General features: G+C 40.1%; 1 protein-coding gene across 1 annotated transcript in view; it reads right to left on the bottom strand.

Moving 5' to 3' along the window:
- Positions 1–7230, bottom strand: part of Fcrl4 (Fc receptor like 4) — a 67170-nt gene extending 59940 nt beyond the window's left edge. The window contains exons 1-2 of the mRNA XM_042681487.1: positions 7121–7230; positions 5473–5493 (exon numbers count right to left, since the gene is read on the bottom strand). Of these exons, the coding sequence (XP_042537421.1) occupies positions 5473–5493; positions 7121–7151 (52 nt within the window). The 5' untranslated portion in view covers positions 7152–7230. The remainder of the gene's footprint in view (positions 1–5472; positions 5494–7120) is intronic.
- Positions 7231–19090: the final 11860 nt, after the last annotated feature.

Raw genomic sequence — 19090 nt, 5'->3', positions numbered from 1 at the left:
ACATCGCAAAATACGCTCTTTGGAATATGGATTATTGTGAGAATTGATGGCCATCAAAAGTAAGAAAAGCTCTAAACAATGAATCAATGTTCCTTTTGTAAAGAGAATTTCCTTTGGTACGATATCTTGTTCTCCTGGACTTTCTCAATGGAGAAGGTAGAAACTTGAATCTGTAGAACAAACTAAAAAACTCTTGGTCAATATACATTTCTGGTCTCCTTCCCATAACTTGCTTCCCTTTTCCCAAAGTCTCAAACTCTGTTTCCTTTGTTTAGCATGAGCAGTAAATAAACTTCAGTCATCTGGCTCACACAGTTTAATGTGTGAATTCTGTGTATACATTTATAGCTAAAACTTTACTTTCTCTTTTGAATTGTCTTTTTATCAGTTTTATTCATCAGCTCTAGGCAATGAACCTCAAATGGAAGGAGGGAAACATACATATAGCTCAAGGATGTGGTGAGATTGCATTTGTACATGGAGGGAAAATAGCCATTCGATGGTCAATTATGCAGTTTTAGGGAAAGGTCCAAGTTGTATTTTACTCATACCAATGAGAAGTCAGCATTGATTAAACTACCATCTGAAGTGCAAGAGTACAGTGCTCCTAAAGACCCAAATATCCAAGACACTCTTATAACAAGAAGATATTACCTGGAATGAATTTGGCCCTAAGATCTTGGAAACATGGAGGGACAGAAGACGGAGAATTTATGAGCAAATAAAAATCTGAAAGAAACTTAACTCTTCCTATTGTAAGCAAGGGAAGAGACTTTTTTCCCTCCTTTTAAGAAATGTATTTCTCTGACTCTTCAGATGTTTGTAAATCTTACCATGGTAATTGGCATCTGTTAGTCTCAGCTAAGTCTCAGGTGCTATCTTTTTTGTTTGGTATCCATCTAGGGATATCTTCCTCATCTTCTAGTTCCCATGGGAGAGGAAGTGCCCAACATTGGAAAGCTCACAGTGCTCTAATAGTTGAAACGAATGGTTCTCATCAAACTCTGAGAACTTTGTCTCTCCAAGGAAAAGCCAGTTAGCTAACACAGGTGGTCTCCCCCCCCCCCCCACCCCTTCCATGATAAAGTTACAATGACCTGCTTCTTCAGGTCCTTTTGCTAATTAATGTTTCTCTAGAAAACATGCATGTATGGGTTGTTTCTGTTTGTTGGAACAAAGGAGTAGGATTCCTTTCTGTCTTTTCAATCTCTTAGTGGATTGCCTGTGATGCATTCTGATTTATGTTTATTTGATAATAAAAGTGTTTTCTTCCTTTACTACCAAGGTGAAGAGGATTTTTTTTTTTTGATTAGGGGAAGGATTTGTTTTAAATGATACTTCCCTAATAAAAACCTGTTACTGGGCCTCTTTCTAAATCAGAGTGTTTATTTTCTGAGTTGTGCAGCTTTGAGATTGTGAGGGCTAACAATAAAAATAATTTCCACACAAATTGTTTACCAGGAGACGCATCCTTTCCTGTCACAATGTTGCTCTCTGGCTTGCTCAAAGATCCATGTTGGGGGCAAGCTAATCTTTCAATGGGAATACAAAAGAATTTGTATTGCTATTTACGATTCTGTCCAAGATGCGGTACTTCATGAAAAAAGTTTTGTGGAACCACTGTTCTGATGGCTCCTAACACTTCTGAGGAATGTGACAGAGCAAAAGTGGCTGACAATTGAGAAGGAGAATTGATAACAAGGAAAACATGGGTCTGGCTCCTGATGGGTAGTCCCAATTCATTTCCCTCCAAAATGCTGCTCACCACAGATTTGAAAAAGTGAGCCTTGACTTTGAGTGCTAGGTTCCCTTAGAGACATTGTACCAGGGACTAGAGGGCTGCTTTCATAAACACACTAACTTTTCTCTTGCAGATATCTGATGGGTAATTGAACACAGGATAAAAGCTTGATGTCTCCCTTCATATTGTATCAGTCTCCATTATTACTTAAAACATTAGGTCAGATTCTCACTCATGTAGTTGTGTTAATCATTTAAGAGTACTTATCTAAAACTAGTAACAAAGTTCTACATTTACCTAATCTATCTTCTTGAAGGTTGAAGACATAGGAATAACTATTTTCAAGATTTTAGGATTGACCTGATGGTACACACCTGTAATCCCAGCCCTTGGGACCTTGAGGCAGGTAGATTGCAAGGCCAACTTGGACTATATAATGTGATTCTGTAATAAAGAAAGACAGAGAAAGGAAGGGAGGAAGGGAGGAAGAAAGGAAGGAAAGAAGGAAGGAAGGAAAAAGAAAGAGAGAGAGAAAGAAAGGGAAGGGAAGGGAAAAGAAGGGAAGGGAAGGAAAAGGTTGACTAGAACATCATAATCAACAGAATGTCACATACCATATTTTACTATGTTGTATTACAGATCACAGGAATGGCACCTATAAGTCTCCCATCATTGTCCTAAACCTGAAGAAGGGCAGTTGTCACCTCAAATAACTCCATTTTGTCTCTTTACTAGGAGTAGGAATCATCTAGCTCTAATCAACTGCCGTTTGCTGTCGGTCTGTGTGTACTGATACTTTTATATGGACTTCAAATGATGTCATAAATATTCAAATGGCCCTTGGGGGAAAAGGTTCCCTGGCCCAGTACCTGTACTTTTCTTTTTTCTTTCTTTTTTTTTTTTTTTTTTGGTTGGTAGTGGGGCTTGAACTCGGGGCCTGAGCACTGTTGCTGAGCATTTTTGCTCAACACTAGTGTTCTACTACTTTGAGCCACAGCTGTACTTCCAGCTCTTCTGAGTAGTTTATTGGAGATAAGAGACTTATGGACTTCCCTGCCTGGGCTGGCTTAGAACTGTGATTCTCAGATCTCAGCCCCCTAAGTAGCAAGGATTAGAGTCATGAGCCACCAGTGCCTGGCTTGGAAAGTAGTTCTTACAAGTTGGCTAGACCCACTATCTTCCCATTGGGACCATGCACTGTCTTATCTCTTTACTGTTCAGAGCCACAACAAATAGCCAAATCTGACCTTCTTGAATCCCCAGAATGGGGCCCTTAGTCTTGAAGAATTAGAAAAATTAGGGCTGCATCCATTTTACAATTTACTAACTGCTGACTCTGCTTCTGTAAACTTGCTTGCTTGCGCTAACACCAACCCCCTCCCTGGAAATAAGGAATTGGGTAAAGTCTCAGAGCCCAGATGTCGGCCCCAGGACAGGGTCAGTGGTCATAGATAAAGAACAGACAGTACGTGTTCCTCAGTTCCCATTTAGAAATTCCCCAGACAGGACCTTGAGATGACCACCTCCCAGGACCAGCAAACTAGGCCGAATGTCAACCAATCACAAGTCTGTAACTATGTAAACTCCCCTAACCCTTATTGTCCAAAGTAACCACCCCCCCTTGAGTCCCCCGCGCCAGTCATTTTACAAAGAGTGTTACAAAATTTCCTGTGTGGCAAAGTAATTGTTGGTGTATATGGTGACCTTTAAATGGACCAATCATGGGATGCTTTGTGTTATGCGTTAATCTTGTGGTTTTTGCCTTTAAAAAGGCTTGTAACCGCTGCTCAGGGCTCTCTGACTGACGGGGCAGAGAGTCCGTTTGCGCAAACGTCAAATAAATTCCTCTTGCTTATTGCATCTCCCGGCCTGGAGTCTGAGTTTCTGGGGCGCCCTCCCGTTGACAAAAGTATCCCAGGAATCTGGGGTCTTTCAGTCTAAGACTTCAGTAACAGAAGAAAGCTAGGGAGAATGGGGGTTCTAGGGAAAGGATTTTCCTTTATGTTAGAAGAAGAGAAGCACACGGAGAGTTCTTTGACAGCTCCCGTTCCCTCTTCCACCGGTGCCTCCACCCTTTCTTGCCTTGAACACAGTGATGATGCCTAAAGCTGTGGCAGCCCCCACAATTGAAAGAAAAAATCAATATGAGATGTATGCCTTTGTTGTGCAAATTGCCTATGTCATGTAACTTCTGGGAAGTAGAAAGTAAAACAGATTATTTCTATTTGTATTATTTTATTGTTTTTAAATAAAAAATCTCAATTTCATGGTGTATAATTTACTATAAAATTTTACATAGAATCTCTTTACATGTGCTTCTGTCTTGGTAGTTTTATACTCAGGTAAGGGAGAGTATTTCCACTGAAAGGGCCTATAAACAATTGTTTTCCCAAAGCTCGAGACTTTAAACATTCTTACCATTTTTTCCTAGAAGAACTACCCAAATAGATTCATTAGTTATGGAAAAATAAGTAATAAAAGCATACCTTTTCTCTACCTGGAAACAAAAGCTGTAAAGTACTCTTAATGTATGCTTTAGACAAGAATCTAGATGTGAGCGGGGCGCCGGTGGCTCTCGCCTGTAATCCTAGCTACTCAGGAGGCTGAGATCTGAGGATCGAGGTTCAAAGCCAGCCCGGGCAGGAAAGTCCATGAGATTCTTATCTCCAATAAATCACCAGAAAGCCGGAAGTGGTGCTGTGGCTCAAGTGGTAGAACGCTTGCCTGGAGCTGAAGAACGCAGAGATAGCGCCCAAGCCCAGAGTTCAAGCCCCATGACCGACGAAAGAAGAAAAAAGAATCTAGATGTGCTGTTTGGTAATGTAAGACATTTGCAAGTATTTGCAGACATAAGAAAGAAGTTTTCTTAAAAGTTTGGACAGAGTGCCCTATGTTCTCAGTGAGAATAGCTGTGTTTCTCCTGAAGAAAATAGAAATCCTCACCAGCATCCCTGGAAGCCCTGGAGACAGGGAAATGGGGAACCTGAGCAGCAGGTCTGAAAGAAGAGTGGAGAAATCTTTTCTTAGGTGAGTATAGCTAGATTCCTCTTTGATCTGAGTAAGTTGCCCTTTCTATATGCTCGAGGCTCTATGACCTTGCCAGGACCTTCCTAAACTTACTACTCAGTGGGCTGTGAAATTAACCACTTGTAATAACTGAAGCAAATCATTCTGTTTCATTTCCCCATCCTGGAACATTATCAGTGTCTTGCCTTTACTTGAGGGTAGGCAGGGAGCTACAGGAAATGATACCAAGGAGGATAACAGCGGACCCAGGCTCTGCAGGAGACAATGTGCAGCCTGTGAGCCATGACATGCAGGGGGGCACCAACAACTCCCAGGATGCACTTAGTATGCTGGAAAAAAATATATATCCCACAGAGAATGGGCTTTCTGTTGACCCGTAGAATGGACGGGAATTCAGTCATCATGACTTAAGGTGTTAATGAAAAAAAAATCTCAGAAAGTTTGGCTAAAGTGATTACACATGGCTCTGCTGAGAATTCTATGCTGTGTGTCTCTGCCTTCCATGGCAGATTTGGATTCAGAGTGAGTCCCAAGTAGCCTAGCGCTTAGGGTCCCAGTCAACAGAACAACATGTTTTCACATCCTTGCAGCCTCAGGGAAAGGAGGAAGGGGACAACTAGGTTTCTTTACACAAATATTTGAGATAGAGGCAAGTTAGGGCTAGTTACTAGCGATATAACAGGAAAAAGAAAGCAAGGACTTACCAAATTGTCCACTGACTGGAACTGAAAGGCCAAAGGTAGGCATCAGCACAGACATGGAGCTCCCAGCCCACTTTCCCCGAGAGCCTGCATGCCAGCCATCTACTTCCAAACAAGAGAAAGAGAAACATACTCAGTTCCACCCACTCAACAACACAGTGGTCAAAAGTTAGTGTGGATTCAGAAAGCCTAGCTTTAATTTCAGCATACATTTTCTAAACTCAGTTTCCTCATTTAAAAACTGAGGACCATAAAAATGAGTTCATAATATACTTGTAATGAGTTAAATTAGCAATTTCTCAATTCATGATTGCTGTCATTTTTAAAAATATGAGGTTGCAGCTGACAGCATCCTCTTGACTCTATCCTCTTCTTGTCTTGTAGAAATTATTATTTAATAGAAGTCATTTCCTCCTTCAGTACTACATGAAGTCCAGTCACACCCATTCATCAAGGCCAGAGTAGTCTTTTTAGATATTACTCTGCTGAAGCAACCTCTCTTTTTAACTTGAAACACTGTCTGCCATAGCTCATATGGAACTTGTAATTTGTTATATAGTATGGGGTAGTGATTAAAAGCATAATTTCTAAAGACCAGTTACGAATTTGAATCCTGACACTGCCACTGTACTAGTATCAGTCATGCTACCCAAAGCTCTGTGCCTTAGTTCATGGAGGTAGGAATTGCAGGAGTTATAGGCATTCCAGCTGTTGATTGATAAAGAATAGGATAGGCTAATACATGAGATATTCTTAGAGCGTCATCAGGAGTAAGCAAGAATCAGTTACTATTAACACCCTGTATCCTATGATCTGTTGTATAATATTTTCTCTTCTGTTGTCAAACATTCTTGCATTTATATTTTGATGCTCTAATCAAAGTGTCAGCTCTTGAGGATAGAGCTGTGCCCCCTTCCACGCCCTCAGATTTCTGCAGTCTGTAGTACCCACCTCTGTACTATATTGAGAATATCCAGTAATTTGTGGATGCACAAATTACTGAGCTCCCATGACATGCCAAACACTCTAGTAACTCTTCTCTTAGAGTCTAAGGTTACACATGACAACAAGATAAATACACTCTATAAATACTTGATATACAAAAGACTGCCTTTCCAAATTTCCCAGTGCTTTATTTGGACAAATACTGACAAATAATACCAAAAACATGGAAGGGAATCAAGGAAATCCATCTTATTTCTTTTCCTGCTCTGTGCAAATAAGAGGGATTTGATCATAGGATACAGAGCAAGGGCAATTATTCTCAGTACAAGATTATTTCTATCTCAGCTCACAGTTAGGATATAGCCATTCACAAAGATCCCAGTTTGTCTTTTTCTCTCCAGCGCCATGAGCTGTGATTGAGGAAGGAAACTGAATCTAGCAGTACGTTTTTGGGTTTAATTTTGCGGTTACTTTTACACGAACAATAAGCCCACTTTGGAACACAATTTTTCATAGATAGCTTAAAGCAAAAGTAGATGAGGAATACACCTTAGTAAATCAATTATTTTTCCCCTCGTACCATGAAAACAATATCTCTCCCATTGCTCATTTTATGCTATTCTGAAATGGGAGTAAAATCCATTCAGCCAAGGAGGGGCCTTCTGCTCTTGATGAGGCCTAGGCCGTGCTTCTCTCCATCACTTACCAAGGATGAGCAAGGCTGCCCACAGCAACATGGAGGCTTGCTCCAGTAACTGGAGGTGGAGTTGTTGTGAGAGAAAGGCCAGGAGAATCAGACAGACAAAGCAACAGGTGTCCCACTGCCAGCCCACGGGAGTGAGTCCTGACCTGGCTCTGTAATATGTCTTTGCGTGTAGCTGGTTACATAATGAGGAAAAAAGAGGAAGTAAGGGGCTCTCCTTTAAAACATTCAATAGCATGTTACTCACATGATAGAATCTAGAAGTCAATACACAGAGAGAGAGTGAGGGGGAGAGTGGGGGAGGGAGGGGAGAGAGGAGAGAGAGAAAAGGAGAGAATGAGAGAGATTTTGATATTTTATTTTATGGTGCTGGTCCTGGTGCTCAAAATCAGACCTGGGTGCTATCCCTGAGCTTTTTTAAATTTCAAGGTAGTGTTCTACCACTTGAGTAACACCTCCATTTACAGCTTTTTGGTGGTTAATTGGAGATAAGAGTCTTGCAGAGGGGCTGGGAAGGTGGCTCAGTGGTAGAGCGCTTGCCTTGCATGCCTGAGGCCCTAGGTTCGATTCCTCAGCACCACATAAGCAAAAAGAAAAAAGCCGGAAGTGGCCCTGTGGCTCAAGTGGTAGAGCACTAGCCTTGAGCTGAAGAGCTGAGGGACAGTGCCCAGGCCCAGAGTTCAGGCCCCACGACCGGACCAAAAAAAAAAAAAAGAGTCTTGCAGATTTTCCTGCCCAGCCTCGCTTCGAACTGTCATTCTCTGATCTCAGCCTCCTAAGTAGCTGCGATTATAAGCATGGGCCTCTAGTGCCCAGTCCAAACCAGTATTTAAGAGTGTTATTTAAGTCCTGTTTTGATATCCTTATATGAAGAGCTTTCCCAGGCTTTAAGTTTTTCCATTTTCAGAAACCCATTAGCTTCTGTCATTCCAGAAAACTGCAACTTTCTGCTAGATACCAGGTAAGACTGAGGACCCATTGAGAGTCACATAATCTGAAGTTAAGCTGAAATGCTACCTATTCTATTAGAAATGTTCTGCTCTGCCCAGTTATGCAACGTTGGATCAACATCTATAAATCAATAAACACAATATAGCACATCAACATAAATAAGAACAAGAATCATAAAATCACCTCAGTTGATGCAGAAAAAGTCTTCAGTAAAATTCAACAACCTTTTAAGATAAAAGTGCTGAAGAAACTAGGAATAAAAGGGATGTGTTTCATACAAGTGTAGATAGGATACGCCAATAGCCAATATAATACTACATGGAGAAAAATTCAAATCATTACCCAAAGCCAAGAAGGAGACAGAGTGTCTTTTCTCCCCACTTCTTTTCAATATATTACTGAAATTCCTGGACAGAGAAGTAAGAGAAAGAAATAAAAGGGAATATGTAGATAAGGAAGAAGTTAGATTATCCTATTTGCTGATGGCATGATCCTAAACCTAAAGAACCTTAAAGATTCTACTCTTGTAATAAGACACAAAATCAACACACTAATATCAGTAGATTTTCTTTTTTTCTTTTTTAATTTTTATTTTTTTATTGTGAAAATACTGTACAGAGGGGTTACAATTACATGGGCAAGATAGTGAGTACATTTCTTATCAAGCATTGTGGCCTTCTCCTTTGTTTACCCTTCCCATCCCTTCCCATGCTCCCTCCCCCCCCACGCAATCCCCCCCCCCCCCCAAGTTGTAAAGTTCGTTTGATTTTCTGTATACCAACAGTGAATAGACTGAGAAAGAAATCAGGAAAGCAATTATATTCATGGTAGCCTCAGGGAATAAATTTAATCAGGGAACTGAAAAACCTCTACAGTGAAAACGATAAAACCTTCACAAAAGAAAATTGAAGAAGAAGAATGAGTGGATCAAGAAAATGTGGTACATACATACAATGGTGTATTATTCAGCCATAAAGAATGAAATTACATTGTTTGCCAGGAAATGGATGGAACTAGAGTATGTCATGTTAAGGGGAGTAAGCTGGGTTCAGAAGGACAAAAGGTATATGTTTTCTCTCATATGTAGATGTCAGATCTAAGATAAAGTGATGTGTAAATATACCCAGGATCATATATATATATATATGCATATATATATAGAGAGAGAGAGAGAGAGACAGACAGACAGACAGACAGAATATGTTTGTAATTGTAGAATCTTTTGAGGGCGTTAGGGAGTGGAGAAAGAATGCTAGAGGGTGATCAACCCCAAAATCCATTGCACTCATGAAAGAAGATAGCAAAATGAAGCTCACTGCAAGCAGCTGAATAATAGAAAGTCGTGGGTATAGAGAGAGCAAGAGTAAAGCAGGAAATTAATCTGATTAAAATAGTGGATATGGATGTGTGCAATATCATAGTGAAACCTCTTTGAGTAATTAGCATACACCAGAAATGAAAAGCAAGAATGTAAAACAGGTCCTGTCTGGGCTGTGGGTGCTGCTGGGAAAAGGGAGGAAAACAAAGAGGGTGAAGGAGGGTGAATATGGCCAAAATACTTTGCATACATCTGTGGAAATGGAACAGTGGAGCTTGTTTAGACTGGTTTGAGCAAGGGGAATAAATGGAGGGTGACAGAGGGGTGAGCCACCAATCAAGGTCTATCAAATGCATATATGAACTTGTCAAAATGAAATACCTTTATATAATCAATTGGTACTAATAAAATGTTTATTTTAAAGAAGAAGAGAAATGCTTTCCTCTGGTTGCTGTTACAGCTGTGGGAACCTCCCCAGCTGCCCATCTAGACACATTGGTCATGAGACAGCCCGCATTTCTGACTTATATGAAAATATCCTGACTCATCTGTCCCAGGGGAAGCCACAACCTTTGATCTGAAAGGAGATGGTTGGAAGAGAAAAGTGCAGCCTCATCTTGCTTCCTATAACAGACCATGAGTTTTCAAAGTTCTTAGAATCTAACGTGTGCTACTGAAATGTCTTGGCAAATACATATTGAGCACATAACTAAATCACAGGTATGGTGTTACATGCTAGGAACATAGTGGAAACCAAGACTCAACACACTCCCCATTCTAGTGAGTGAGACAGAAAATCTGCAGGCAAGTTCCCACAGAGGGAAGGTGTTCAAATAGTTCAGTGAGAGGGAAAACTGACCCGGGGGGCCCAGAATTAGCAGAGGATTCCAAATGGAAGTAACATCCAAGTGGAAACAATATTATTCTAAGACTGAGAGATTATGGTGGATTTGGATGAAGGGTGACTGCCAACACCACCCCACCTCCACACCTAAGAATACATGACCTTCGACCTTCCCTTGAAGGAGTTTTTTTTTTTTTAACTTTTTTTTTTTTTTGGCCGGTCTTGGGGCTTGGGCGCTATCCCTCAGCTCTTCAGCTCAAGGCTAGCACTCTACCACTTGAGCCACAGTGCCACTTCCGGAATTTTTCTTTTTGCTTATGTGGTGCTGAGGAATCGAACCCAGGGCCTCTGGCATGCAAGGCATGTGCTCTACTACTGAGCCACTGAGCCACCTTCCCAGCCCCGATTATGGTGGATTTGGATGAAGGGTGCCTGCCAACATCACCCCACCGTCCTCACCTAAGAATACATGACCTTTGACCTTCCCTTGAAGGAGTTTTTGTTGTGTTTTTTTTTTTTTTGGCCGGTCTTGGGGGTTGGGTGCTATCCCTCAGCTCTTCAGCTCAAGGCGAGCACTCTACCACTTGAGCCACAGCGCCACTTGTAGGAGTTTTTCTAATATAACATTTATGCACCTATTTGTAATAGTTTTTTTTTTTCCTATTAGTACTGTCCAACTATATATTATTCAACAATAATATTGAACGTAGCATTGCTCTAGGCAACATCTATAACCTTAGAAGTGTAAAAAGATGAATGAAATGCATCTTCTTTAAATCACTTGAAGCTGGGAATATGGCTTAGTGGTAACATGCATGAAGGCCTGGGTTCGATTCCTTAGTATCACATAAACAGAAAAAGCTGGAAGTGGCGCTGTGGCTCAAGTGGTAGAGCACTTGCCTTGAGCACAGAGAGGCTCAAGGACAGTGCCCAGGCCCTCAGGTCAGGACCAGCAAAATAAATAAAATAAAAAATCAATTACTTGAAGAAAGTCAATGTGGGAAGGACCATGGTGCGCATAGCTAGGTACAAGAACTGTAGGGACACAAAGATCACCAAGGTGGCTAGCACTCAAGTGCTTTGCCTTCTTGCGCTGTAGCCTTTCTAGCTGCCTTCATTTGTCCTATGGGTGTGGGTACAAAGTGTCATGAGGAACCTAGATTGTTGTACAGTCCCACTTGTCTGAAGGGATAGCACTGGGGCTTGAACTCAGGGCCTTGTGCTTGTGCTCTGCCATTTGTGTTGTGTGTTCAGTCCTTTTGGCTTTAGTTATTTTTATAAGGTCTTGTGTTTTTGTCCAAAGTTGGTGTCAGACTGTGATCCTCCTAACTCTGCCTCTGTCTCTTAAGTAGTGGGGACTATAGGTGTGAGCCACTGCACTCACTTGGCTTTACCTCCTATTAGTTGTATGACTTTGATGGAGTATTGAACTTCAGTTTAAGGCTGGAAAAAAGGAGATTAAAATGTCCACTTTAAAGGGAGGTTAGTGACGTGTACATAATAAATACAATAATGATGTATAACTCTTGGCCCAGTGCCTAGAACACTGAGCAACCAGAGATTGCTAACCATGATGAAGTAGCCATTTTATAATAATAGAAACTACAACAATAATAAACTGGAAAGTGCTTTAGAACTGATACAATGTTCTTCTGATGTTTATATCCTTGTATCCCTTATGACATTAGTAAAGAGTATTTTACATAACTCAAATGTTTCTTGATTTCTGAATGGTTATGGTGAAACATTTGTTGAAACTTGCAAAAAAGTTCATGTCCCTGCAACATGGTATGCATGCATCCTTTTGTTTTTGGTATTGCAAGATGCTCCAGGATCATTCTGCACCATCCTTCCCAACTCTAGGAACAGCCATTTCCTCATCAAAACCTGGTTCCTTTGAGCTTGGAACTGTATTGAGACACCAGGCTCTCAATGCAAAATACAGTCTTTACTGCAAGGGAGGGAGGGAGATCACATAGTTATTTCTGGTGGTACAGGGATTTGAAATGAGGATCTTATACTTGCTAGGCCGTCATTCCACCATTGGAACCATACTCTTATCTGAAATTACACTTTTTTGTGGTACTGGGGTTTTGAACTCAGGACTTCATGTGTGGTAGGCAGACCATTTACCACATCAGCCATACCAAGGTTTTGGTTTTTTTTTGGAAATTACGTATTTTAAGTAAGTTATAGAGTCTGTGTTCTCAACAGTGGTTTGGGTGCTGGAAAATACTAGACAGATAAATGTATTATTTTTTGGGGGGGGGAGGGTCCGGTCATGGGGCCTGAACTCTGGGCCTGGGCGCTGTCCCTCAGCTCTTCAGCTCAAGGCTAAGCGCTCTACCACTTGAGCCACAGAGCCACTTCTGGCTTTTTTCTTTTTGCTTATGTGGTGCTGAGGAATCGAACCCAGGGCCTCATGCATGCAAGGCAAGCACTCTGCCACTGAGCCACCTTCCCAGCCCCATGTATTGTTATTTTTATGACTAGCTTCTGCTACAAAACCTGTGGTGAAGTTTATGATGGTTTCTATAGCTGTGTGTTAGTGATGGAGGAACAATCACTTGGAATAAGCAACTGGATTTCACATATAAGAAAATATATTTCCATTAGATGTCTATGGAGGCAGTATGATCTTGGAACTTTATTTCATTTTCCCTGCCTGCCCATAAAAAATACTACTAATTTATAGTGATAAAATATCATGCTTTTAGAGACTTTTTTGTGATGATTTCTTACTTTATGCTGAAAAATCCTCCATCTTCAGGAACATACGGATATTTTTGCTCAAAACCTGGGACCTAAAAGAATAAATTTCCATTAATTTTATTTTATGTAGAAATCGAATTTCTTACTACTTCACTTCCATTGGTTAAAACAGTTAAAATTTTGAGAAGAGAATAACCAAATTAAAAAAACTAAACTGTAAACTTTCATTAGATTTTCTGACTTCCCAAATTTAGCAATTTATTTGAAAGCCATGTGTTAAATGATTTAAAATTTAGATACTAAGGTAAAGTCATAAACCCTGTGGTGAATATTATTAAACTTTGTATTATACGACTTTAGACTTTCACTTTTAGCTTGAACTTTGCATCACAAAAACATTTAACAGAGCAAACTGCTTTAGAGAAGATGTTTTTTAAATGAATTATACTGGCAAGTGTGCTCTATGGTAGCGGAGTCGGCTCACTCTTTACCCATTTGCTCTGTTCTGGTTTGATTGTTGTCATAGACTGGTGCCCCTGGCCTCTATTTTAATCTGACTTAGCCTATTTCAAATAGACTTTGCAAATCCAAAGCCTATGGCAATATAGAGTGAAGAGAGTGAGGTGTTAGAAAAATTTTATTTATTTATTGCCCAAATGCTTAAAATCCAATTATTTTGCACTGAACTATTGGGCATGTTTGTGACAAGACTAGCATGTATTTGAAATTATATTTTAAATCCAAATTTGAAAAAGATAAATGGAATGCAGACCTAATTAATTATTCACTTTTCCCTCAGTATTCATTAATTCTTAGTTGGAAATTGGAAACCTGACATTTCTCTTGCAACTGGAAATGGGTGTCAGAACTTCACATTTTACCTTGTGTATGAAACACAGGATTCAGCTTTGTGTTCTTTAAATGGTTGCCTTATTTAGTTATATTGCTTCATAAAGGCAAACAGATATTTGCAAATGCAGGCACTTCTAACCCTGGAAAGGAATTTTGCACAATAGTTTTTATATTTAGGATCACTTCTGAGATCTTTACAGAATGCTGGCATTCCTCCATTGTTGTATTGTTCTTTGATGTTGCCTTGCTCTTCAATTATTTCTATTTGTAACTCTCCAGTCCCGCTATCAGTATGAAAAAAAAAAGGCCAATTTAACCATGCTGGTTTATTTCCAGCATTTTATTTACTGAATTCATTATTTTAAAATTTCACAATTTGGGATATGCAGTTCAAACCATTCTTTTCATTTCTCTAAGCTGATTTTGCTGAATAGGATAATAATTTGGGAGTAATTATTCATGGATGTTCATCTGAGAAGTAGTGGAAGTGCTTAAGTAGATTGTATTGTCCACTAAAAAGTCTGTTTGGTCTTTGGTGAGATGCTAAAGCCATTGTTATTCATTGGGTGACATAAAATTGCTTTAATTCATGATACAAGCAAGCTACCTGGAGTCTAACAAAATGCATGAGGCAACTAACTTATAAAGAGAAAAAATTCTTTTGTAGTTTGGAGGTTCTTAGATATGAGCCAACTATTTTGGCTCAATTCTGATCATGGCAGCAGATGGTATTGGGTAGGGTTACATGTGTCCGAGCAAAAGGTCACATCTCAAACCAGGATCAGAAGGAGGTGGGCAAAACTCAGGTTTTCATAACAATGCGGTCATGAAAACTGTCAAGGGGTCCCATGAGAACTACCCTCTAAATACCCACCCCCCCAATGATCTAAGAACCTCTCACTGGAGCCCAAAGGTCCTCAATGTTATCACTGTAGGAAACAAACTTTAGAAAACACTAAAATTATATTCAGGCCACTTAAATTTTTGTGTCAAGTTGATCACTGTACCCTGCATCTTATTCATTAAGAAAATGTTAATCTCTTTGCATTTCTAGCCTTAAGAACTTATGACCTCACCTTTCACTAAAATAAAAAAAGCACTGAGTCTGAGATATAGTCTAGTTCTAAAATTTAAGCACAGATTGCAGGTGTATGATGTAATGGTGGATTTTAATTCTTTATCTCCATCCTCTTTACTAAAGTTTCCACTCAACATTTGACTTTCTCAAGGCTTTGGTAGAATGAAAAATGGCCACAGATTCTTCTCTTCCATATATCCATAGCTTTACGATGTGACTTTGTACATATTTCTTGTTTTCTCTTTTTGGTTTGTTTGCTTGTTTGGTTGGTCATTGGGCTTGAACTCAGGGTCTAGGCACTGTCCCTGAGCTCTTTTGTTCAAGGCTAGTGCTCTACCACTTTGAGCCACACTGCCACTTCCAGTTTTCTGGTGATTAATTGGAGATAAGAGTCTCATGGACTTTCCTGCCCTGGCTGGCTTTGAACTAGGATCCTCGGTTCTTGGTCTCCTGAGTAGCCACCAGCTACTGGTGTGAGCCACCAGAGCCCAGCTCTTTGGATATTTCTAAAATGTGGACTCTATTTCTCTAGCTCTTGAATCCTGTTTGACCTTGTCTCTTGTAACATGGTGGGAATATACTTTAGCCTCTGGCCCTGGCACAGTTCCTAAAATACATAATTTCCTGAATTATAGGAAAGCTAGGATCAACATTTGTTCTAATATTTGCTGTTTTGCCTTAGCTCCTGACACTGAACCCCTAGTCTCCTAGGCATTCCCTGGGTGATAAGACCATTTTTTCTTCTAATGAAGTGCCTCTTGGTGCAGTCTTGAAGCATTCCAGGAGGGCAACAGGTTAGAGTTCAAGTCATGAATAGAAGGTTAGACTTGTAGTTTTACCTCACCACATGTACATCCTCCCTAATTACCAAGTACGGAAGATAGAATGGAGACTGAGTAACTAATAGCCCATGTCTGTAAGATGAAACCTTCCTAAGAGTCCCTGACATAGGCATCAAAAAGTCTCTAAGTTGTTGAACATGTCCACATGCTGGGTAGGTGGCTTCCCCTACCTCATTGGGAGAAACTCCAACTTTAACTTAAGTGCCTCTTCACTTAGTTTCCTGTCTATGTTCTTTATCATATGATGTTGTAATAAACCAGCCAAGATACATTAAAATGTTCTCCTCCCTGAGTTCTGTGAATACCCAGCAGCACGGAGTCCAACTCCAGGAGACTTGATGTGAACTTCTTTTGGTCACTGACTATAACAACTCAAGTCTGCTGGCAGAGGCTGACCACTGTGGAACCAAGAATCATTGCCTAGAAGATTTCCAAGAAGGGATGCCAAGGATACTGGTATTTACTAATTCCCATTTCCTCTGGAATAGGTTCTAAAGAGATGAAATATCCTTTTGTTTATAGATATGTTTAAATATAGAGCAACATTGTGGCTAAAATACATAGAACATTGTCCAGGGACTTTTAAGACTTTCTATTCTATGAATAGTGTTCCTAGCGTCTGTGTCCTAGGGACTGTTACTCATGGGAACTTACCTATTGAGTATTCCCTGCCTCCATCTGCTGAACTGTATCTTTCATTGGTTGTAGCCTGCTGAACAATGTTTACTTAATTTCTTTCCCAATGCAAATTCTCATGGAATGATTACAGAAGGATGATTATAGAGGATGATATGCCTTCTACATCTTGCTAAGATCGAAATATTTCTGATATCTGTCAACAGAGTACCTTGTATCTAGTTTGTATCTCTATGTGGGTTCCCATAGTTTCGATTCTACCCATACCTTTCAAACACTCATTTATACACTCTAAAAATCTATTGATTCTCACCTTGAGCAGAAATACCAATCTCCTCATCATTAAATGAGTCCATAAGTAAAAGCAATTAAGATAAAAAGCAGCACTCACAGAAATAAATCAATGAAAAAGAAATAAAATGTCCATCTGTGTCAAACTCAGCATCTATGGAATTGATCTAGTCTATTTTTGAAATACATACATTTACCTTCTTCTTGAGCCAGTGGGCCTCAATGACTCCAATGATTGATCTTATGAGTAACTAAGTAAGCAAATACTCTACTCTGTACTCTGAGGCCCAAATTTATCAATGACCTCATTCAAATATTTCAGGGAGTTTCTTTGGAAAGATTCACTTCAGGGTGGGTTCTTGGCTGAGTGTGAGATGTCTTTCCTAGGTAAAGATTTCATGTTGAGGCATGGAACTTCTTGGAAGGCAAGGAAGAGAGTATCTCTATGAGCAGATGATCAGCTTTCTCCCTTACCTAAGCCTCCCTTTTCCTCATTCTCATTCCAGATCCATTCATCATTCCCTTTATCTTCTGAACACAGTTCCTTCCCTTCTACAAAATAGAGATTATCCATTAGGGAGAGGTTAGCCTGTGAGAATCCCAAAGAGTTTGCCTGTTCTTCCAACCATTAGGGAAGATTTGGTCCTTAGGAACCCAAAGACCTGTTTTTCCTTCTAGAAAGTTCCAGCTCCTATGCGACTTACACAGCAAGTATGGACCAAGGATATCTCCTGTCATGTTTTTGTAAAAACTTTGAAACTAGTACAGGGCTTCCCTAGAATATATTGCTACCTTGAAAACAAGTGGGACACACAACACTTGTTTGCATAGATATGAGCTGGCTTCTTGAATTCGAGAGCTGCTTTTTATGAAGTGATATGGATACAATGGTTTCTACCTAGCATATGATTTCTGTCATTTCCTGACTGCATTGTCATCAGGATGGGGAGGAAGTAAGTCTTTTAAAGTCTGCAAAGTGTTTCTCTGGACAGTCATACTTAAATTTCAAATGATAAGCATAATTGTATCTTTTTCTCCTCACAATCATTGATAGAGAATATTGTTATATCTGTGTCAAGACATCTCAAAGTTGAGCCAAATTGTACCCTCTTACTGCCAAAGAAGAGGTGTGATGCTTGGTAAATCTCTTTGGATGTTTGGAAGCAACATATTCCTCCCTTAAGGGTAGTCCTCTTATCCATTAACTGTCAGTGTTGAATGGGACAAGAGAAAGCTCTACAATTCCAGATAGTCAGGGAAGCATCTCACCATATGGATTTATGACTCATTGACCTGACATCACCTTTATTACAAATCTGGATGTTGTATGGTCCTCTCATGAGCCAAGGGAGGAGAATTAAAGTATAGACTCTAAAGATTTTAGAGCAAAACTATACTCTAATAGCATTTGTATGACATTACGTTTTATTAGAAATGTAATGCTTCCCTGTGGCTCATCAAGTGATTACAAGGAACCACAGAATCCTCACTGCTTATCTTGCGTGAAGTGTTGCCTAACCACAAGCTGCACACACACACACAGCAGCAATCCATCCACAAGAGGAAATATAGATATAGAGGCCCTGGCTCAAGCAGCCACAGGGCTTCGGCTGCATGCTTTCTCTCATGCGGTGCACGTCTATAGCCTTAGGTACAACACTGTGTAACTCGTTAACAAAAGAAGAAAAAATCGGGTTTGTTTTGCAGATAGTTTTTCATGATGTACTGGCAACAACTAGAAGTGGACAACCCCAGTCAGGAGTATTCCTGAAAGAACCTGATAAATGGAGAAAGGAAGAGTGGGTGGATGCAGTCATAATGCTCCATGTTCATAGGTGAAGATGAAGCCTGGTAACTTGAGGGGATGGGTGAGGTTGGGAGAGATGGAAGCGAATGATGGCTTTGAACAAAATGTATGATACTCACAAATTGACATATTGAATGGAAACCTCTTTCCACAACAACTTAAAGATAATTTAAAAAATAAGATAAATAAATAAACTCAGGAAGGAAGAAAGGAAGGAAAGAAGGGAAGGAGGAAGGGAGGAGGAAAGAAAGCAATTCTTTAAGGGGACAGAACATAAAACACTCAAATTCAGTTTGACCGGAAGCCAAATCAGTTGTGGTTCATGCATCTGTACAGATGAGGTTACTGAGCTTTCTGCCACCGTCCTAGAAGTCTAGCCTTTAGCTGGAGATGTGAAAATGGCCCAGAGACAGTTAGTTTCCAGAGCAGAAGCTCTTTAAAAGGGCTGGGTCAGAAAGGTGAATTCCTTAATACCAGCAAGCAGGACATGCAGCAGAACATGCATTGCCTTCCCTGCACCCAGGGTGCAAACGTTTTGAATACTCATGGAGAAGACATCACTTCCAAACAGGTATGCATCATTATTTCAGAGGTGGAAATTTGTATGAGTAAAAGAACAACCTAGAAACAGATACATGGGCA

Source organism: Dipodomys spectabilis, unplaced genomic scaffold (genome assembly GCF_019054845.1).
Source record: "Dipodomys spectabilis isolate Male_0828 unplaced genomic scaffold, ASM1905484v1 ptg000069l, whole genome shotgun sequence".
NCBI lineage: Eukaryota > Metazoa > Chordata > Mammalia > Rodentia > Heteromyidae > Dipodomys > Dipodomys spectabilis.
The sequence above is the reverse complement of the archived record's forward strand: the minus strand, read 5'-3'. Positions and strand labels throughout refer to the sequence as shown.